General features: G+C 41.9%; 1 protein-coding gene across 4 annotated transcripts in view; it reads right to left on the bottom strand.

Moving 5' to 3' along the window:
• Positions 1-24,139, bottom strand: part of elavl4 (ELAV like neuron-specific RNA binding protein 4) — a 64,786-nt gene that overhangs the window by 29,115 nt on the left and 11,532 nt on the right. For 3 of the 4 annotated variants that reach the window (XM_026344780.1, XM_026344778.1, XM_026344779.1), the window contains exons 2-3: positions 8,972-9,058; positions 4,271-4,517 (exon numbers count right to left, since the gene is read on the bottom strand). In XM_026344780.1, coding sequence (XP_026200565.1) covers positions 4,271-4,517; positions 8,972-9,058 — 334 coding nt within the window. Of the gene's footprint in view, positions 1-4,270; positions 4,518-8,971; positions 9,059-20,459; positions 20,607-24,139 lie in introns of those variants that run through there. The other variant, XM_026344781.1, reaches the window with a different exon arrangement.

Here is a 24,139-nt window from a genome sequence, read left to right as displayed (position 1 = left end):
TTCAGGCTCCGGCCCATTTCCGGTTCAGATAAATGCACCTTGTAAGTGTGAAATAGCCACTGCACCAGGTCTCCTTGAGCTAGATTTCAAGGATTTAAAAAGTATGTAATGATTTGTCACCACACAGAACCACATTGCAATTGTATTGTTTAGGTGTTTTTGAAGATATAAATGGTTGTCGTCATAAGACAAACAGTGATATAATAGCATGTTTTGTTCCCACCACTCTCGTAATGATGAGAAAATAACTCGGCTTGCAACCCAAGTACAAAGAGAATCAGCTTTGCCCCTGTGTGCGTTGTCAATGTATATTTCAGTAGCAACAAAGAGGTGTGGGAAAAAAAAGGTTTATATGGTGAATATTTGATTCGCTTCCCGTTAGACTGACAGGCCTTGTGCAGGAGATAAGCTCCACCCACCTATCCTTGCTGTTTAGATGCATATTTCATGTTTGCAATACTTGTGGGTGCACTTGATGTTCCATAATAAAAATTGAAATGACAATGAAACTAATGGAAGTATGCTGCATGTGCAACAGGGACATGTGTGCAAAGCCAAATTTGGCAAACATACAGTATATGAATAAGGCAAACCTGGCCTTATGTAAGAATTGGGTTCACAGCAGGTTTTCACATGGCACTGAAGCTGGTGTCTGTCAGGGTTCTCTGGCTTGCACAACTCCACAGCTGACATCACAGTCCATGTATTTTTCATAGCCAACATCTGCTTGGCTTGCTACATTGTCACTATGATTTGCATCAGCTCCCCAGATTAAAACAAACACATGGAAGGTGACTAGAGTAATGTGCGCAGAAGGTTTCAGCCAGTGTGTTCAAGGATGACATCCTTAAAGGGTTTCATCTAGACATAAGAAATATTTCATGTGCATGAACAGAAAAGATGAGATGCTGGTCCCACTATTAAAAGGTATAGTGAGTCGAGCTGCCGCTAAAAGCTGGTAATCAGCAGATGCTATGACTACCTAAGAAAAAAGTACCACAGACAGAACAGGGCAGACAAACAGCAGCTGGCAAACATGGTGTTTGCTGTTTACTAAACAAGTGAAATACCCTATCTATCTCCACATAGTATAACTACTAAGCTTTTGGCTACTGTAATTATTGGTGCAACACAAAAATGCAAAAACTGGTTGCCAGTATAAATATAAAATCTCCCCCACTCCCCTCCCCAATGCAATCAATTCTTGTTCCCGCATGAAAAGCTATTTTCTTCTTCTCTTTGTCATTATGAAAATAAATGCATTCATTTCTCCAACAGAATTGCAGCTGATGCAGAAAAATGAGCCCGAAAAATGACTTACTGACAAGGATCAGTCAATTCTTTTTCTGCGTGTGTGTGTACACATGCCTGTGCACACGAGTATGTGTAGAAGTTCGTGAGTGCTGATTCAGTATATTGCGAGGGCCACATTAATTTTTCCAAGCTCTCCAAAGGGCCTACGTATGTGACTGACTGCTTCTACTCTTACTCGAGATGTGGGTTTCAGACTGGCAACTTTCAACTTAAATGTACTTTTTGCTTCCTTTAAAGAATAAAATTCATAAACGCAGAGTGTGGTAAGTTGAAACATCTATAATGCACATTGTCCCAATGCTATCATGGCCTTGATGTCAGCATTTATATTTCTGTCATTCTCTTTGTTTGGAAAACAGACAAATCAAAAAGCTACTACAGTGTGCACCCTTATTTTAAACACTGAACTGCTTAAGATATATTCTTATTTAGACTACACAGGAAATTCACAGGTGGAGGCATGGGGGCATGGAGTTTATGTGCGAGTGTGTGTGAGCTGCACCTAGGTGCGTGTAAGCTAACTTTAAATAAAAGATTAACCTGCATATCCCTAGCGTGCTATGAGATTACTAAGCAGAGGTAGGCAGCTAGTAAGGCAAAAAAGAAGGTAGGCAAGCAGGCAGGTGTGTGAGGGGCAAGAAAGACACCCAGAGGTGGCTCTTCTATCAGATTAAGTCAACCAGGGTGACAGATGGAACTGAAGTATCTATGCCTGCCCGCACCCGCCCAAGCCTCACGCCACGCTGGCATCATTGGAGCTGACAGGAGCAGGTCCACAGGAAGCTGAGAGGGCGCTGAGGACCTGTCTGTCTCTTCTACCTGTGTGAGCCTCATGTGCTAACACCTTGTCAGAAAACACTCACAGGTTAGTCCAGATGCAAACAGGTTGTGAGACGTGAGAATACAAATACTGATGAATGCTTGCTAAAAGTGAGTGAGTGACAGTAAGTGTTTTATTGCATTAACATTTCACACCACAAAACTGCTTGGATTATTTAATAAAGTGGAGGAATACTGTACTTCAGTATTGTAATAACATATTGAAACAATTATCCAGGTGTATTTTAAATTCTCAAGCTTTGCTCTATACTCATCATGGTCCTCCTACTGCATAATAGGTTATAAAGGCAGCAGAGCCTTATTATTCTTATCAATATGAATAATATGTAGCTACAGAGACTTAGTTGGAAATCCTAATCCTCAACATGCAGATACAGATATTTATGATACATGACAAAGAGTACAGTATAGATGTATACATCAGCCTCAGAAATTGTTGTTTTCTTTTACTCTTCACGTCGTTCTTTTTTACCCTTCCCACCATCCTTCTTTTTACCCCTCCCTCTCACAAACCTGGCTTAGTCTGTTAATGATTTGGATGACTGTTAGAGAGTATGAAGCCTCTTGGCATTCCCTGCTGGAAGTAAGGATCTGTGCTTTGTTAGCCTAAAAGTTTGCACGAGGAAATTGCACCCATGGGAAAGCAAAACAGGCATACACCACAGGGGGAGATGGAAAGAGGGCAGGATTTATTTATAACTTTTTGCGTTGATGCTAAGTCATCAGAGAGACCTTGTAGTGCAGAGCAGAGAAGAACCCTAAATGGTTTAGAAGTGAGCAAACAAACGTTTCCATCTCTCTTACAGTCCCCATTTAGGGCCCGAGCAGGTTTACAGCAATTCTGTTCTTTTTAAACTCTCTCCAAATATCTGCTGTTAGCTTGGTTCCTCGCTGCTGCTTGGCAAATCACACTTTAGAGGAAAATTGGGTGAGGAGAAAACATGGTGATGGTGATAGCATGTGTTATCCCAGTGTTATTTTTGTACACACCATCCTCCATTATCCTGGTGTATCTGACTCTCAGGATCCATTTTGTAGCCCATTACATAGGAAGAGGAAGATTGTCCTAAAGAGGAATCACAGCGCTGCAGAAAGACGCTTCAAAGAACGAGAGAACAGAAGGAGGCGAGAGTGGCAGAGCCAGTGGCCATCTCTAGTTTACAGTCAAACCTGTCCTGGCTTAGACCTCTTGGTTGTACTTAATCTATTACAGGAAATCTAACCCTGTTTCTATATCTGAGTTTGCGTGTTTATACTCTTCTTGCTTGCATGCTTTCCGAGAATGGCTTGGCAATCTCAACCGCCTGCCTGGTGCTCTTTAATGAGATTATCAGGAGAAGAGTGTCAGTAAGTAGGATCTAAAATGAAAGCCATTATGGAGCATTATCACAGAGCTGTACCACCCAACCCCCCCTATCCATCTGCTGTATGGCCACCCACACAGCCACTACGCCCAGATTACAGCCATGATTAGCACTGCGAAGTGCTGCTTAATTTAAACACCTCTGGAGAACATGTGGCACTTTGCTGCACTGCTGACTCACAGCGCTTGAACACAGTTGGCAGAGATGGATTTCTCCTTGTAGAAGACAACTTGTGCAATGATTCCTCTCAAGCCCTTGAATTGTACTGAATAATGCTGGACAGAGGCGGTGTGTTCATTTATAAAACTATTCATGTCATATTTTATTAACACACAGCATATGGTCAGACCATAGCTACACCTCTACACCTTTAATCATTTAGCAGTTTGTAAACATTCAAGTAAGCTGTCTGCTTCATCACATCTGTGTCTCTCTGCGGTTAATTTATTATTCCTAACATTTTATCATCTGACTATAAAAACAACTGTGAGAAAAAGATTCTCATGGGCAAACAAAAACCACAACAAGTAAATTACCATTTCTATTATACACTATATTAATGTGGATTGTTGAGAATTCGCAAACTTAAAACCAGATGCTACAGTAACTTCTACAGCTGTTGAGTATATGATAAGATTTTAAAACACCTCAGATTGAATGGTTGTGGTTATTAAACAGATTATTTTCTTAGTGCACAATAAGTTGACAAGCAGCAATACCACAATACAACATAAACAGTGCCCCTTCTGTACCTGTGATCTTGTCGCGAACCAGCTTGCAGGACTCGATCTCACCGATGCTACCAAACAGGCTGCGGAATTCCTCTTGAGTCATGTTCTGGGGCAGGTAGTTGACAATGAGGTTGGTCTTGCTGTCGTCGTTTGTTGGACCAGTCTGCATGGGTGAGGGGCAGCCACGGCTGTTGGTGGTTGGCCCGTTGGCTGTGGTGCCTCCGCCGCTAGGGCCATTTGTCACTGGAGCCTCCATGTTACTGATAATCTGTAGCAGGACGAAAAAAAAAGAAATAAAGAGAGGATAGAGATAACATTCATTACCAAAGGATTCTGTACCGGATTTACTAATATGGAACAACACTTGTAATTTTTGTTTTTATCTGTGCGGTGACCTTGAGTGTCATGAAAGGCACCCATAAATAAATGTATTATTATTAAACATGAATATATAATGAGGCATACAAGACTGATTATAGTCAAAAGCACTACTTTTGTTGCCTTATATCAGATTAATAGCCTATTTTCAGGTACCTCAAAAACATATTTGAAAGGTTTTATCATGTTTTGTGTATGTGTGTGTTGTTGTACAGTGCACTGCACAACAGCATTATTGTTAGTCTTGCCAACCTAACCAACAGAGATTTAAATGTTATGGCAACAAAACACAATGCAATTTAATAATGTTTGATAATTTATGTTTGTGATATAACTATATGTAGTGTTTGCCAGATTTTAGTTGCATTATTGTAGTTGCTGCAAATGATGTAAATCAACAAGCAGAGATGATTTATATCAATGCATAAGATTGTTGATTAATGTGAAGATGTAGCAACATATTTTTAGGTATTTGATTAAAAAAATGTACATTTTCAAAATGATAGCCAAGCAAATAGATCACACTGAAAAGTAAAACTGACAGTGATCTTATATTTGTGGACCATCATATCACTGTTAAACCTTAATATAAAATCAAAATGTAATTAACATACAGTGAACACACTGTACACAAAGTACATTGCACATCTCAGAAAACAGATATATATACAGACAACAAACACTAGACACAGAGAGGATAAACATGTAAATATACATGAAGACCGTAATAGACATCTCTAAGCAGTTCTCTGATAGCTGCTGAGGTTTGTGGGTGGGGGCAGGAACAAGGGCAGCCCTTTAGCTAACTATCTGACTATCTGACTGCTGATGCTGCTGCTGTGACAGAGAGAAGTTTGCATTTTTGTATCTGGTTTTACAGAGCATCTCAAGATCAAAGTGTTCAAAAAGCAACTGTGAGCTTGGTGTAAGTGTGAAAAAACAGTAAAAAAAAAAAAGGTAAGAAGTGAGAATCTAAAGTCGGAGGAGGAGGAGGGAGAGAGTTTGCACTTTCTCTCACAGCACTTCGATGTACGTATTTAGAATGAACATTAATCTCCAACAAAAGCCAAGTGTGAGGTAAAATTGTTCATGCATTTGCATAAAAAACATTTTAATGGATTTTGTTGCATATATGTTTGAGTGTGTGCGTGAGGGGGGGTATCGACGTTCGGCAAATGCTCGCAAAGAGCAGAAACAACTGAAATCAAATCACTAAATGGAGGAAAGATGAAACTGAAAAAAAGAAGATGGAGGCACTGTTACAAAGGGAAACAGAAAAAGGCCTGTCCATTCCCATTTGAGCAGTCCCCGTCATGTTGCTGCACGAGCAGTAATATGCTGAAACCTAAATTAAGATGCAAATATTCTCTAATCTGATTCAATCAAACTTTTAAAGTCATCGCTCAGATCTCTCCCTTTCCCCTGTTCAACCATTCAGCTCTCAGTCTATTTTTAACTTTTCTAAAGTACATGCAGACAGGCTGCACTTGGAAGTAGGGCTGGTTTTAGCAAAAGAGAAACGGCACACAAGTCCTATTTCACTCTATTTCTGGATCATCAGAAGACTGGACCTGTGTTCTAATAATATATCTCAAAGCCGAATTAAAAAATTTCACAGTTTGTCCAAAAATAGTTTTCAAAACCATTTCAGATGTTTACAATTCGTGTACTACTTGTCTTTAATCATTTTTCTTTTATCTATCTACCTACGGAGGTTATAATGAAACACTAGGCAAACATGCTTCGAAACTATTACTACCAATTTTAATATTAATATCAATATAATTGCGTTTTATAAAACTCCAGAATAGCATTATTTTATGCTGGACATTACAATATCTACATGGTGTAATTGTAATAGTGCACACTTAATGATATACAAATGTGAGATTGATTTGAAAGTAAATTTACTAGAGATGGGTTCAAAACAGTCACAAACCATCACAAAGATTACTGAGAAAAGTGAAGAAGTTAAGAAAAGCAGGAATTGGAAAATGTGGATTTGATCTGATTATTTAGAAATGCGATCACTTTTACCTTGAGTAACTATACCAGCAATGTCACCATGCTGCATATGTGGGTTTACATGGGTAAAAACATCTTTTCTCTGGTTGGAGAGGACCTTTAAAATGAGACTAGATTATTACTTACTCTTTTCTTCCATCTGTGTGAGCAGCCACAGCAAAATGTCAATCTTACATCTGCTTCCATCCTCTCAGTCTACATACACCCATGCATGCACACGGTGTCATGCATTCACACTTACACACTCTGTGGTATTTGCAGAGCTCTGTGGAAGAGCACGTATTCAAATGCACACACACACACACACACACACACACACACACACACACACACACACACACACACACACACACACACAGACTCGCATACAGAGAGAGAACAATGGCTCAAGCCCACAGCAGAAAACAAACAGACAGGGAGATATCTAAAAGCTTTCAAGATGAGAGCTGCATGCAAATTGTTATTTTGACAGTATCCTTCCCTGCTCACTCTCCACTCTACCACAACAGAGATACAGAGACAGACTGAGAAAGACAGAGAGAGAAAGAGAAGGAGAGTGGAGTAGAATGAGAGAATAGTATCTAGCCATAACAGAGTTGATTGGAGAGGGCCTTATTAAATCTGTTTACATTCCCTGCTGGGCTCCATTCTGTCTGAGAGACTTTCAACTCCATGGGACATTTTCTGAGGAGTTTTTACACCAAAATGGCTGCCTCTAATTAACAGGGACCTGCCGAGTCCCAGGGGCCAATTATATTCCTGTCCTTGTCCCTGCTCACCAGCATTTGTGCTGCTCAGCAGTCCACTTCATGTTGGTTGTGAACACTCTGCTGTTCCTGCTCTCCCACTGTGGAGCCTAGTGCTGTGGACAGAACTCGATGTATGTCCTGCTGACTTGGTACAACACATAGCCCTCTCAGCCTCAAGATGCACCTCCTTTTACCCACATGTCAAAATGCTGCTTACTGTAAGTGCATGACAGAGCCAGCACTGGTTTTCTAGCTATAATACATGTAGCAGTAACATGTATGCAGTTGTTAGAAACTTGTGATACAAGTGTATGAAATGGTGTAAGAATTTAGAATAAATGGTTGCTGTTATAAACTGAAAGGTACCTGGTGGTAATTCCTATGAGTGGCATTTTAGGAATGATAAATCAATGAGCCTTGACTCAGGCAATGCTACAAGTGCTAAAGCAAAGTGCATGGGAAGGATCTGTTATTTTGAAAATCTAAAGAACGCTCAAGTGCTCAAAACAAAAGAGAAATAGAAACTAAAAAAGTGAGAGCAATGAGCAACTTCACTAAGTCTTGATCTGTGCAGGAAAATAAAGTTCCAGTTGAAAGGCCCATAGCTGCAGCTATTCGGTTCGGGTTCGGTAGGCAGACACCCTCTCTACATTTAAGACTAGACTTAAAATTGTCCTTTTTTCTAAATCTTATCGTTAGAGATGGATCAGGTGATTCTGAACCATCTTTTAGTTATGCTGCTATAGGTTAGTCTGCTGGGGGAACTCAATTGATAAACTGAGCTCCTCTCCTCTCTCCTTTCTCCTATATCAATGCAAATGCCACCATTGCATGTCATTAACTTTGTGTCTTCTCTCTCCAGTAGTTGTGTTTCCTCCTCTCTGTCTCCCTCTCTCTGTACTTTTCTGTAGGTATCCTCGGCCTGGAGCTGTACATCTCCAGAATCCAGTTGACCTGCCCAATGTTCTTGCTGCTTGTTGTTGTTTTTGTGCCTGCTGTTCTTTTCTCTCTTCTCTTTCCACTCACCCCAACCGGTCGAGGCAGTTGCCTATAGCTTGCTCAAATGGGATTGTTGGGTTTTCAATATCATTTTTTGTATAATTATACTCTGTAAGGTCTTAAACCTTGCACTGTAAAGTGCCTTGAGATAACTTCTGTTGTGAATTGGCGCTATACAAATAAAACTGAATTGAATTGAATTGAATTGCAGCTCTGCGTGTATTTATGAAGGATAAACAGCACAGTTGATTTGTAAAGTTCACAGTTTTAAATGCTAAAACATCAATATATAAATATAATTTGCATAATAATATTAGTGCAACATTATTTACTGGGTTCCCCAAAAAAGCCCAAAAGATGTCAGCAGCTGTACAACTTCTTTACTCGTTTCCTCCCTCCTACCATTCATCTATTGCCCCATCAATCACCTGCTGCTCCACTTCCTTCTGTCTCAGTCAGCAGCATCACCACCATTCCGTATTTATTCAAACACAGTACAGCATCAGATCATTTTACTTGATGGGTGTATATAATGGCTGGGCCATCCATTTGGCAGCAGTAGTCTCCTTACCATCTTTGGCTGTGTCAGCAATCCTTTCTCTGCCCAGCCCTGGAGCTGTGGGAGCTCTGCCTGACGCCACTGTGTCTCTGTCGACCCCTATGGAGCGGAGCACAGGGAGGAGGAAGGGGGGGTGAGGGGAGGGGTGCACAGCCCACCGTCAACATCATACACTCACTTTACAAGGTTAGGATTGTAGTGGGATTTAGGGAGTAGGGAGGTTGGGAGTGTTGGAAAAATGGCAGCTCACTAGAAAAATATCGTTTCAGTCATTTCACCAGTAAAACTAAAACAAAGGCATGTGGCTCAGGACTCTTTTTGCTTTTGGAGTAATGACCTGTTAAGATGAGTGATTTGTCATTGGTAAATTGAGAAACAAAAATCATTATAATACATGTAATTAAGATTTGAAAATGTTAAGATTAAGATTTGGTTCAAATTGTTGAAAAATTATTTATGGAATTGTTAAGTTACATAGAAGTGGGGAGACAATATTATTTCTTAAGGTCTTTCATTATCTGAGTGTCCAAAGTGGATTAAATACAACTATGTTTGTGTGTGTGTGTGTGTGTTGGCAGATTGGTGTGGTGACTGCAACGACCTTGGCAGAGTTTATAATGAGGGTTTCCCTCTTGCTCACTGTGGGTAAACAATCCTGTGGTTGAAGAGACAGAAATGCCACAAATGAGCAGGAAGTCTGTTCACTAGCTCTCTAGAGCAGAGGGCTTAAATGCCTGCAGCTATCTACAGATGCTACAAGCAGCCAATTTAGCAAGAGAGGAGTAAGAGAGGAGGGATGACCTCTGACTTCATTTACTACTAGAGAGATGAAGAGTGGGAGTGAGGGATCAGATGGAAGGAGGAAGAAAAGACAAGGTCTGAATAATAGGGAAGACACTTCCAATACTTCAAAGAATGGGAGAGACAGAGGTGGGGGGAAGAGAGAGAGAGTCTGTACATGTTCTGTTGTCAATGTGTCTTGTAAACTTAGACAGGAATGCATAATGGAGGTCTAAATGAGAGTGAACTGTCAGCTGGAATGGAAAAAGAAGATTCAGGGGGCAGAGAGGTCAAAGAAAAGAAGGACAAGGCATTAATTTACTTGCTGACAGGTAATGGTGAATATGAAGATATTTTTGGGGGGATCATATTGAAATCTCAAGTTGAGAGCCACCTTTGTTTTAGCCTGGCAAAGACCTTCCTGTTGAATAATGGCTGGGTGAAATATACAGAGTAACTTTGACTGCGACAAATTGGTTAAAAGCATCACGTTTCACGTCTACTAAATATAAAAATAAAATCAAGCTTTTAGGTATGTTAGGTCAACTTCATGCAGGTGTGCCAAATGCATAGAGGTGTATCTATAACAATTTACAACAATTATAACAATTACTATGTAACAACGAGCCACAGGTGGACAGTGCCAGGGATAGCTACACCCCAGGAAATAAGGTGCCCACACTAGTTACAATTTGAAGCCACCACACACAAACATTCTTCTTATCAAGAGGGAAGACCGTAAAATCCATTAAATTTGTTGTTTAAAAAGTTGAAAAGCTATCCTGAAAAAAGGAAATGTTAGGTCGAGGTGAAACATCAAGAGCATTTTTCACCCATCCTGCAAAGCCGTCATGGGACATACTAGTCAGTGTGGAAGCTGATGGTGTGCCGCAGCAAGCAGACAGTGCAGCGTTATTGTAGCATGTACAAATGTGGTGATAAAAATGTAAGAAGCAGCAAGCAGATGTATATGAGTCTGCAACAAATTTCACCAGCTAATATCTAGTGCAATGTCGGCAAAAGGAATATTACATTTCTTAGAAGTGCATTTAAGTCACTGCATCCCATTTTCAAAACACTACTCAGTACTCAATATTTAATGCTCAACCATTCGATAAGTCTCAGGCACAACACACACATTTTCATCTTTCTTCATATTCTCACTGTCCTTGCATTTATCATGTGAACACACACGTGTATCATCTGATAAAATCTCAAATAACAGTGGAATAAGGGTGCAATGTAATTACATTCACCAACCACTGAGATGAAAAACTGCTCATGGATGCAATTTTAATTATTGAGGGAATATATTTCAGTCAGTGCTCTGATGCTGGGAAAACTTATTATATAATCAATACGCTCTATAACACCATTAATATTTGATGCCACAAAAGTGCTTCCTGTCTCCTTGGGCTCCCGGCCACTGGTGTCTGGATAGTGCAGTCAAGTTGGAGGAGCCTTATCTGCCTACAGCAAGGAAGAGGAGTATACATTTGTTTTGTGAAAATACCAAAGCCTCAGGCAGTGTAGTAGTATCTCTGTGTCTTCTTCTCCATAGCCCCTATGTCCCTTATGATACAATTAAAATTTAGAGGACCAATGAGGTTCTGTCTTTTGCACTTTCGTTACTCCTCTGCTGCTTTTATACCATAAACCACCACTTTACACAGCTAATCTGGTGCCTCCACCTTCTCTTACAGTGCTTAGACAATCAATTTACCCTGACTTGGCCAGGATAGATGGAAGCTGTAGAGACTGTGGAGTAGACAGTATGCTGTGGGATCTCTCCACTGATAGACACGCTGCCTGGCAGCTACAAAATGGAGCCAGCATGCAACCATCTGACTTGTTAGACTTCGCCTCAGCATCTTGCTTCAGATATCATTTGTGAATTCCTTTTACCAGATGCATCTTGTTTTATTTTGAAAACACAATTTGTTTGAGGCTTGTTAAAATGAGACTAGGGTGACAGAAAGCATTGCCTAATTCTAATTTATTGTCAGATGTTTCAAATACACGCTACATACATCCATTCTTACTGACAATTTGCATCATATGCCCCCTTCTGGCTAGAACAAACCAGCTACATAAACCAGCTACCTCTGATTCACTAAACTCAGACTGAAACCTCATCTCAGTCCCCCAAAGTATTACTGAATTGGAGTTCCTATCAAACTGACTGAGACACAAGGAGATTAACACAACTTTACTATCTCAGCTTCTTGGCCAGTCAAGTTCCCTGTAATGCTGTCTGTGTTATTGATTTTTATTTTTCTCCTCTCCTCTCTCTTTCTTCCTGGCTCTCTCACCATCTCTTTACCTCTAGCAGCCTCTTCCGAGATCTGAAATGTCCTGCAGGTCAGACGGATGCTGGGCCGGATCAATCAGGGAAAGTAATCTGGGACGCCTCATGCACGCAACCACACACACAGACACTTTAGACATTTACTGACACACACACATACCCCTCCTCTGGTGCACTCCGGCCTGCCTGCCTCCAGTTTCATCGATCTGCATCTACTTTACCAAATGGATTCTTCTTTTCTTCTATTCTCCTCCACCGCTTTTATTTCTGTGTGACTCGGAATAATAAATGTTCCAGAAACACTAGACGTGTACATGAGCAATTTTTCCATTTAACTTTGCCTTGACTTTTCCTCCTTCCTTTTTCTTTCCTTTCTTTGTGACGTTTTAGTCTTTCTGTGAGATCGATTAAGTTTTCCCACATACTCCCTCAAAGCTCTTGGACAGTCGGCACACACTTGTGTGAGGTCAGAGGTCATGAGATGACAAGATTTGGTAAATTGCCAAAGGGTATGTCAGACAGGATCTACATAATAACAAGATTTATGTTTCACTTGAAGAATCCCTCTCTCTTATGTTCAAATGTTAAACATCGGGTGCATTTTGAGTGTTTAACCTTCAGAAGCATTATTCAAATATAAACTTTTTTCTCTAAAACTGTTAGATACTGTCACAAGACAGAAAATTATTCTGAAAACTGTTGTGCTTCATGCATACAGTACATACTCACATTATATATCACAGACAAAATAAACACTCTCTCTCTCTCTCTCACACACACACACACACACACACACACACACACACCACAGCATCCTTTACTCAGCCAAACTGTAGGCGGAACCGGAGCCATTTGTCCACTGGCTGAATCCCAACTCTGCACCAACGCATGCAGAAAATTGGTGAGCATCTTGACTCTGGAGATGACACTTCAATTTGTGCAGCTCTAGTGACTGGTGCTCTGCAGATTCTCCCTTGAGGTGGTGTGAGATCAGCTGGACACCTGCCTAGTTGTTTGGCTGATGCCAGTAGCACGGGGACTTGGCCTTGGAATTGAAGGCCTGGCCTTGCCTGACAGTCCCTGTCCCTTAGTCCCAGCCCTGCCCTGGCCTCTCAGGCCCTCATCACAGTTCCCCTAGTTTCACTTCTGTGCAAGGGCCAGTCCCTTGCTTGATGCCCCTAACCCCCATTTCTCTACCCAATCCTCAGCTGTAAGTTAGTACACTGCCTTCATCTGAACAATCTTTTCTTGAACAGCATCAAATCCCCATCAACAGCTTGCCAGCGACTGTTACTTCTAGCTGGTGCAGCAAATCAGCAAGATGTGTCTGCCATCCATTGCTGTCTGTCCTGCTGTAATCCCTGTGTGTGACGAATGGGAGTGATCACTGTCAAGGCTCTCAGCTCGGACGTTTCAGTGGATTAAAGATGTTAAATCTTCGTCTCATCCCCTTCATGGGATTGGATCCTTAATTAAATGTCATTAATGCGGTTAAAGGTTTTAGAGGAGTTGATATCAAATTTGTATGACTTATTCAGAAAATATCAATATCGTTTCTGTGCATAGTATACAAAAGGTAGAGATAAAGGGTAAACAAAGTAGGAGAGACTGGAAGAATTTCAGCCAACAGTAGGACTACATTAAAACATTGATCCTTCCCAGTAGGACCTTTCCGTTCACTTGCTGTCTTCGCAAGCCATGTCTGCCAAGTCTGTGTCTCTGTCTGATCTCAATTGTTCACATTTATTAATATTGGCTATTTTCTGAATAAATATGAGTGACACTGCAAGATAGTCTATAACACTGCAATGACAAAAACCTGCACTACAGTGGATTGCATTTCCGGCAATAACTTGTATATCCATGCAGTGCTCATCTTTGTGCTGAGCTGACGTTGCTTTTAGCTGGGCTGGGACAGAGGTAGAGGACATAGAAACAGTGAGGCAGGGAGAGCAGGCAGGATGATCCATCTGAGTCAGCACCATGTGTCATGAGCGAGGACACCACCTCCACAAGTAGCTGGCAGGTGAATGTGGCCACGCACCTGTGCAGGCAAGCAGCCATTTCAGTGATGCTGTCTCCTATCTTTAGCAAAATACACTAAAATACACCCACATATACTAGCACATACACAAACATATAGAAACCTGCACAAATGCGCACAAATTCACCCAACTCAACTACCCAACTATTCATCATTACTATTCCCACCTGCATGTATCAGGCCAGAATTAGGCAATTCAGCAGTGTCATGACACAACGAACAATAAACAAGTGTACATTCCTCACTTGCTCTCGCCTACAATCATGCTTAAAAATCTAGAAAATTTGAATTTGAAAACTAACTAAAGGAACCTTCCCAAAAGGGGGAGACTAGCAGAACAAGAAACTTGTAAACTTTTCTGACTGAACTCAATTTTCAGCTAATTCACAGTAGGAGTTCTAATTAAAACTGGTTTGAGGCTGGAAGTGGGAATATTGGCTTTGTTGAACAGGTATTTAAAAAGCTATAAACAGCCTGGAGTCATATGATAAGAACAAAACCTACAGCACAGCACTTACACAGAGAACAGGGGAGAGAGAGGAGCACTGGCCTGGCTGCTGCGCAGAGTCAGAGCTCTTCTTAATCTAATCAGTGTTTCCCCCATCAGCTGCATCTCAGACACAGCCTGCTTGTCTCTCTCTCTCTGTGGGTGTGTGTGTGTGTGTGTGTGCTGCCTTGCAGCAATAGCACAGAGCTAAATCACATAGACACCAACCAACCGTTGTACTCAAGAATTCATTCAACAGCCTTGGGTACTCTGTGTGTGTGTGTGTGTGTGTGTGTGTGTGTGTGTGTGTGTGTGTCTAGCTAATCTGGTTATTGATTCGGCTCAGTCTAATCAAATAGCTGTAAGGGAAAAGGGCAGCCGTCCATCATCTGTCTTAATGAGTAAACTGTTTGATGGAGGCAATGAATAACCCAAAACTACATGTAGATGAAGAGGAGGTTACTAAAGCACTGATAGAGAGAGACAAGCTGAAACTTTATAAATGTAGAACTTGAAACATGGAAATATTTCTGTTATGAATATTATGTGATTTCCGATTGCTAAACAAGTTTTCAAAATGTTTCTTAGTTGCTTTGTACTGGTCATTACACAATCAATTTGGAGTTTGACTTGAGAATTTATATTGATCCCATCAACTGTGAAAATCTAATCTCAGTGTAACTTAATGTGAGAGTGGTGCAATCAGAAATGGCTCCTACTGCAGCAGGAAGAGAGGAGAGTGAGACACAAAGCCTAAATGTATACCAGCACAGCTAAAAGACAAGGCCCGCGGCACACCAGCTAAACCATTAAGTGTGGCATGCATTCAAACGAGCAGATTAATCCCCCCTTCTGCTGTACAGTGCAGAGTAATTGAAAATGCCCATAGGAGACTATCTCTGCTCATTTACTGTAGCATGTGCCGAGGAGGCAACATATAGAGGCTGATTACCATAGAAAATTCTACAACAGTGTTTTCATCTGGCAGCATGTGCTAGACAGCCGTGAATCTATGAAATACTTCACGTCTATCTCTTTACTGTTCCCATTTTCTTTCTCCCTTTCTTTTGTCCGCCTTTACTTTTTCCAGCCCACCACACCCTCTTTTCAATATCAACTTGACAGGTGCTGTTGGTCATTGTGTAGAAAGAACAGGATTCCCTTCCACTAGAAAAGAAATATGCATTGACTGAGAATTAATATTCATGCTAAGACAAAAAAACACTTCCATTATCAAAATGACTGTAACTAAACTTTGTCCTGTAAGCTACCACTGGGTCTTAACTGGTTGGCTATATCTTATGACATCAAAAATGAAAAGCAAACCTCTGATAGGGGAAATAGTCTGGTACCATCCACCTCCTTGTCTATATTTTCTTAAATAACTCACAAGAAGTTTATCGACACCAGAATTAAAATCATCATGTACAGTGGTCCATGTCTTTGAGTCACCAACCACAACAGACTTTCCTATGACCTTTTCTGCAGCTGTGAACAAGATCAGTCATTTTTGCTCATGTTTGTGTTGTTATTGACAAGATAAGGCAAGCTCAAGGAAGTCACATGGGGTACTGTGCATGCTCTCAATGGGTCTATAACCAACCACAATGGTTCCTTTATTTAGTATTTTCAGTTGCATGTTCAATCTATAATTTATCTTGTTACAGAAATATATTCATGTTTAATATGTCAGAGGCGGCAAGGCCTGTCGAAAGTGTGACCTTGAAAGAGCCTTTAAACATCACAGAGCAACAGCACTGGTCCTGTTAAGCTGCCAAAGCCAAACAACACACACACACACACACACACACACACACACACACACACACACACACACACACACACACACACACACACACACACACACACACACACAGAGTCTGTCTAGTGATGCTTTCTGACGCTTTCTGTTCTCTTTTTTCCTGGGATGCAAAATGCAGATGAGACGAGTCAGTCACTTGTGCACAGTCTCAGGAGAAACTGCCACTCAAATCCAAACATCTGTATGAATACCAAAACACACAGGGTACAGTGGAGGATGAGAGAAAAGAGGGAGGAAGGGAGCAAGCGAAGACGAGGGAGAGAGAGGATCGAGAAAGAATGAGGAGTAAAGTAGCTAAAAAAGCCAGCATTCCTCTCTCCTTCTGTATGTTTGACTGAACAAAGAGCTATATACACATGAATACCTCTTTTCTCCCACTGTATTTTCTATCCGGATATTTATTCTGAAAAGCAGCAATGCACAACAAGGGCTCGGTCCTGTGTTTGCTAGTGGGCTGAGGCGCTAACACTCCCCAGCTGATTATGTGTCTGTCTGTAGCAGTTTGAGCTGCTGCCAAAGGAATTAGGTCTAGTATTTGTGAATGCTGTTCCCCTCGCAGCAGAATGCCTTGCCATGCCTCTCAGATTTCTAGCTTTTTGAAAAGCGAGGGAAAAAACATTTTAAATAAATGAAGGAAATCGCTGTGGAAGCCTATTAAATTTTCAACGTGACCGTTTTGTGAGTCTTCATGTGTGTTTAGGCTTCACACAAAAGGAATATTTAAAAACCAAAGCGTGCTAATTGGGACAGAGATTGTTACAGCAGCTTCTTATTCAAACAGGCTTTTGGCTCATTAACTGCTTCCATCCAGCTTTTGTTTATAGGAAAGTGGAAAAGACATATAAAGACAATAAAATATTTAGAAATATTTATACAGACACTGTGCCACCAAAATACTGATAGACTGCATAATGTAACCACACAAAAAATGCTAAAGCAATGGCAAAACCTCATATCTAAAATGTAAGGGCAAAAAGAAGTAAATAATAAATATTATGTCTTATTTGTGACATGTCACACAGAAATTGGAGCTTTATGTAATGGCAGCTATATTTTTAATGACCAGTAAACCACATCTTTTTAATTATAGTGTAATTTAATTGTCACAATAAATTAGAAACTAGTTTTATTCTTATTGTGTGTCAGCTGTCTCTTTTAACTATGCACCAGAAGAGGACCTCACACCCTTTAAGAAATGTTTCAGTTTTATTGTTTATGGGTAGAAGTTCAATAACACTATCAAGAAAAAAACAAGGCCTCTATACAATTGTATATTATGGATCAAAACTATATGAACCAAACAAATGTAATCCAAGGCTCTTACTTACTGCCTTAGTAAACCTCAGTTTACTGTCTTGGGTTAAATCGTAGCTGACTGATATATGAATGTCTGTAATGTCCGAACAAGTCTTTTATATATAGCTGACTGGAGCTGAAGGGACACGATTTACATGATAAATACCTCACACACGTGTACACATACATCAACAATTACACATATGAGCTACACTACAAATAGATCAACACAAACACACGCACTATTCTTATGCCCATGCTTTACTAGTATTTACCTCATGCCCTTCTACAAAGTGTACAAGTGAGCATGCTTAATTCACTTCAGTGTGTGTATTTCTGTTGCTCTGAAAGCCAAACGGCCAAACTTCATTTAAAAAACTACTCCTACAAACAAATTAGCAGTCATGTCCTGGGCGAACAGCTAAAGAAAGTTAAATCAGGATGTCATGAATTTGTTCTTCTGTGATGAATATGTTACCAGAGCACTAGTCTCCCTCAGTTTGTTAGCGCAAGTGATGATCTAGATGTTTGAGCAGTTTATATCAAAGAATATGAAGAACTGTCAAGTGAAGTAGTTTCACTATCACAATGCACAACAATTAAAGGTGTGTTTATCTCTATATATGTATGATGCAGCACACCGTTCGGCAGTAAATCCTAGAGATCTGTTCCACTGCCTGAACCACTGTTTTTTTTATTATTTCTCACTCCATCCATTTACTTGTTGTGTTTAATCAGGCTGTTGTTTATCATGTCACGCTGCATCTGGACACACGTCAGTCACCTTTCTGATATGCACACTGATGCACACACCGAACCAATAACACAGACATACAAAACAAAGCACAGATAACCGAGTAATTGAATTAATTGAATCAACTTAATTTTGTATTTGTTGTTTCAAAGTAGTCTGTCAGTCGTTGTCATTGTTCCTCAGCACCTATTCCTGTCTTCTGTTTCTCTGATATTTACCTTTAAATCACTGAGCACACATTTGGTCGGTGCACTGTAGCTAATAAATTCCTCACACATCCCACCCTATTAGCATTGATGTGTAACCTTGGAGCTCACGGCGTTCTGCCTGAGGGTAACAGAGCCACTGCATGTTTGTGTGTATATGTGTGTGTGAGTGCAACATGTATTACTCACATTGCAGGGACTGAAATCTGGTTGTTTTTAGGACCGAGACCAGAAGTTGGCCCCCCACCATGTAAATTATTAAATTTTAAAGTGGTTACTTAGTTTTAGGTTAGAGTAACGTTAAGTTTAGGTTGGAGTTAGGCTAAGTAAAGGTCAGGATAACTTTCCAGGATATTAATATCGACGTAAAAACCCCTCTAGGTGATAAATACAAACTTGTGTGTGTGTGCGTGACAGCCTATTGTCTGTAGCCCAGTTGCCCTACTGGGAATATATATTCCTTCTCTGCATTCCCACCCATCGTGTTGTGTGTTCCTGCTGGCCGATTCATCTATGCTACAACCCTGAGTATCCAGACAGCGTACCAGCGACAGTAGCTGTGACACCGAAACAGGGGAGTTGCCTTAATTCCAATTAGCATTTTGATTGCATCCAATAGAAGGAAGCCAGAATGCACACAATCAAACATTTGCTTGCCGACAAATGAATAATGCTTCCACTGTTCTTCATGCAAATACCAAAGAGAGTCAGGCCACTTTGTGGACAATAAGAGAACCATTTTGAAAACAGACTGATGCGCTGAGAATGCAAAATAATGGTACTGACTCTGTATTCAGATGGTGACGCAGTATCAGCAACAAAATAAAACTCTGTGTTACTGTGTATAAATGGCTTCTGGGAAAATATGGCCACTAGTTTTGTCAACCTCTGGCGCTTGGCAGATGTGATGGATGAATGGATATGTGCATGCAAAGTTAAAGTGAGTCTCCGTAAGCCGAGCAAAAGCAGAATGCTTAGATAGCTTATAATGACTTCTCTGCCGACACACACAATCATATAGCCATTCACACATATGTACACACACACACACACACAAACAATGAGCTTAGAACTTAGAGAACACACAGCATTACGATGTATTGTAATTGAGGCATGCGCGCAACTCCAACACTCCTACTACAGCTCTGGCACAACCCCCCCCCCCCCCCCAACACACACACACACTGTGTACGCAAGCAGCATGACAGAATTGACAAGGACTACTTTTCATACATGGATATCGAATCCAAAGTCCACTTTCCCTATCATCTCACAGTTCAATCAGGATCAACAATGAGCATTCCACCTCTTCTGCAGCACTATACGCAGGTAAATATTTCAGAGTGGTGCAATGGCAGGAAAAGGGGGTGGGGGGTGGCGGGGTGAGGTGGGGGGGCATCTTCAGTCCTGCCTTCAACATAAAATGGGTGCTGTTCCCCATTTTAACCCTTCTCTTACTCTTTTCCTCTCCCCATCATTCCTTATCTCTACTCCTGCATCCACACCTCTTCTATTAACATCATATCTGGCTCCATTCCTCCATCCATCACCCTCATTTCTCTGGCCATAAACCTTGTCAGTCTAACCCCCCTGTATCCCTCTTCCCCGTGAGAGGGAACCTTCTGTACAACAAACAGTTCAACAGTATCACTGCATTGCCTGTGCTAGAAAAATATAATACATAGTGGCTGTATATCTACAATGACAACCTACTCTATCTGCTGCAGGCTGCCCAAAATGAAACAATGGTTAATAACGTACAGTGTAGTATAGTGGCAGGCTGCCTGGAAGCTTCTTCCTTACCATCTTAAACCCATTCCACTCCATTTGGGAGACGCCGGCCGTTGTCTCACACGCTCTCTCCTCACACAACAGCTACAGCAACGCCTCAGCAATGAAAATTCCCTACTCTTCCTGGCCCTCTTCCTGTCCTAGTCTCCTCTGACACTGTCTCCTTGTTTTCCTCTCTTCTTCTCACTCTGCCTCTGTTCCTGTGTCTGCCTGAGTCTTAGGAGCGAGCAGAGAGCAGCGTGCTAGAGGCGTACGGAGCAAGCATCGCCTTCTTCCACAGATGCTGAGAAGAGAATGATGAGCCTGGATGAGAGTGCTGGGCTGCAGCAAGCCTCCCTCCCTCTCACCGCCCTCCCTCCTTCCTCCCTCCCTCCTTCCTGCAGCCACCCGCCCAGTCGCCTGCTCAGCTGGAAGGTCAGAGCCCGCCCAGTCGCCCCCCGCCTATCTTTTAGAGCCTATGATTGGTTTTTTGGCTTGCCCGTCAGCCCTCGGCCTCACCTCCCTCTCCCTCAGTGTTAACACCTTCGCTCTCTGGCTGGCTCCGAGCCGTCGTCGGCACACGCCAACCTCAGCCTGGTTTGGCAGAGAAAAGGCTTTCTGAATCCCAGCAAAGCAATCAATCGCTGCTGAGGTCTGTGCTTGAGTGAGCCGGGCAGAGCAGCGCGGAGCAGAGCTCTAGGAGAGTGATTGCAGCCTCGGGCACTATGGTAATAGGATGCCTGCGCAGCACTGTGTGTATAAATTAGCTATTACAGGGCGCATGTAGAAATCCCTTGTATGTTTACATGACTGTCTATGCTCCTGTCTCTCCTCCTCACACAAACACATACTTAGCTTTCTACAGTTGTGAGGACATAACGCATTCAATAGACCCTAACCCTGTCTCTAATCATAACAATTAGACGTCTACTCCTAAACCTAATTCTCACCTTAACCCAAAAGACGACGCGCAAACCCACAGCCTGCCCTGTGAGAGGACCGGTCAAACTCCTACGGACACTTTAATACAAACAGCTGCTTTGTTGATAATTATTGGTGTGTTTTAAACGCACGCACATAAACGCTTCGCCAGTCTGCACACACCTGTCCACACAGGTACAGCCATAAACACTTATATTTAAAGAAAAGCCCTGCGTTAAAGAAACAAGCAAGTGCGGCAGAAACGTGCCCTACGACTTCGAGGCTACTCACCATGACCATTCTTGTGTCGGGCTGCTGGCGTTACGGACGGTAACCGGACACAAAGTGTGAAAGCCGGTGAAGTCAGCGCGGAGAACGGGATGGAGGAGCGGCGGCTCGCCGGAGAAGATGAATGAGTCGGAGTGATGGAGGAGCGAGCGGAGCGGAGCCTGATACTAAACCCGAGGAAGACCTGCAGCGCTGTCCCGTGAAAGAAGGAACGCACGGTGGCCACTAGTGAAATAATAATAATAATAATAATAATAATAATAATAATAATACAAAACAAATCCGACGAGGAGGGAAATCCGCTCAAAGCGAGAGATTCACGGTAGAAAAACCTCACGAGCTTTCGCCACAATACCTTTTAAGGCATGTCCACTCACCTCGCGCGCCGTCCCCCATTGGCTGGGGACGACGGGGCGGTGCGCTCGCGGATGCAAGTGAAGGTTTCGGGCTCGTGCGTGGTGCTCCGCGTGGCGAGGGGAGCGCGGCGGAAGAGGGTGCTGAGGCATCTGACGTGATCCAGGAGACTGGACTCTCACAGACGGGGACGGACTCTGCGTCAGTGCTGCTGCTGGGTTCGGTGTCAACTACCTGTTGTTAAGTATCGTCATCAGCTGGAAAACGGCAGCAGCAGCAGCAGCAGCAGCAGCAGCAGCAGGTCTCCTCTGTTCCCTCCACCTCAGTCATCATCACAAGGTCGATGCTCCTACACCGCCACATTTTTATTTTAATTTTTTATTCTAGAATCGAGGAGCACACAGCTAAGTCTATAAAAAGTCTTTTGTTTTGCTTAATAATTAAGTTTGATGTTGCCAATTAAGGTAATTACAATCTCCACTACAGCTTATTTATTGTTAATTAATATTTATATGTATATATATATATATAAAAAAAAGCAAATGTTCTATGTCCAGCAGCAAACCTGCCTCAGGTCGATTTGTCCATCTGGCCCCTATCTCAGGCAGACAAGAAGAGGGAGCTCTTGCTTCCTTTAACACAGTTACCTGGCAAGCAGCAGCACTTGGCTGTGCCTCCACAGTGCACACACACACACACACACACACACACAAACATGCGTGCATACACCCAGAATGCACATGCTGAAATGCATGTCGGTCCACACCATAGTTGATAAGCATACACAAACATATGCATACAAATATATATGTGTCCACGCTGTTGTCTCACAAACATTAAAACACCTCAGTGCCGTAGCCGTACAAATGCAGCCTGCTCATAACGTCACGTTGGTAGATAAGAGATCAAATCCTAACCTGTTTCCCAACATGTGATCATACTGCTTCCCTGGTGTCGAATACGGCACTAAGAGGCCGTCATATTCTCGTGCTATTTTATTTCAATTAGCATTCAGGTGTGTGAGGCCTGAACTAGAGCTGATGTAACTGGTGGATGTCCATTAAGATTAAGATCAGAGAGATTTCTCCTCTCCTTCCAGCCTAAGATACTTCCACATGCACGACTGCACTTTATTTGAATCGTCCTCTGGTATGTGACTGTAATCAAATGCAAATACAGTCCAGTGTGAATAGCTAGGGTCTGGACACTGGAGGTAAAAAAAAAAAATCACACGCTTTGTAAACACAAGGTACTGGTGTATAGCACATAGCTGACATGCTCTACACTTACATTTACAATATGTGAATTTGTACAAACGTGCGATGCAAGATTCAGCTACACACTCGAGTAGCTACACAAATGAGATCCCCAATGAACACTGACGAACACTTTTAAGAAAGAGGAGAAACACGCCGAAGAAGACAGAGCGGTGGAAACTGTATGACCAGAGAGGGAAGCAGTGAACTGAAGCTCCCCAGCCTCCCGGCTTCACCCTGATCCGTCCACCTGCCTGGTTAGCTGCAGCTAGCTAGCCTGCCTACTGGAACCATGTGCCTGACATACTAATGAGAATCCTCACTACGCCTTCAATTAGGCTCGAGCTGCACCGAGACACACATGCGCAGACATACAGTTGGTGCACACACAGGGGAAGATGGGTTGAACAGGCTCACCATTGTTTCCGAGAGTAGAGGATATTGTGGCACTGACAGTCTGGAGATTTGTACTGATGAAAGTGTATATAACAACACGTTGAGCGTAATGTGGAATGAAATACAAAGAGGGATTAAAATAGACGTGCATCTTTGTCTCTTTTCCTTTGTTATGTGACTCAGTATCTTTTCTACCAGAGAGCAGAAAGAAGCTAAATTTGCAGTTGAATGGCACAGACAACAAACCTTTGGTTTCCTGTCCATCCTTTATCCTCCTGCACTGACCTTTGAGTTTAATAAAGGCTCGGCTTGAACCTGGAAACAAAAACTTCCTCCATCTCACTACAGCTAATATTCTCTCCCAGCCACATTTTTTATTGTTGCTTTCTAATTTCTTGCTGTAAAGAATCGGTAGTCAGATGCTTTACAATGCCTGAGTTACAAATTCCATATCTGTTTTCTTTTCTTTCTCCATCCTGTCAACTTTCAACTGTTTAT

The sequence above is a fragment of the Anabas testudineus genome, chromosome 4, assembly GCF_900324465.2.
Source record: "Anabas testudineus chromosome 4, fAnaTes1.2, whole genome shotgun sequence".
Classification (NCBI taxonomy): domain Eukaryota; kingdom Metazoa; phylum Chordata; class Actinopteri; order Anabantiformes; family Anabantidae; genus Anabas; species Anabas testudineus.
The sequence above is the reverse complement of the archived record's forward strand: the minus strand, read 5'-3'. Positions and strand labels throughout refer to the sequence as shown.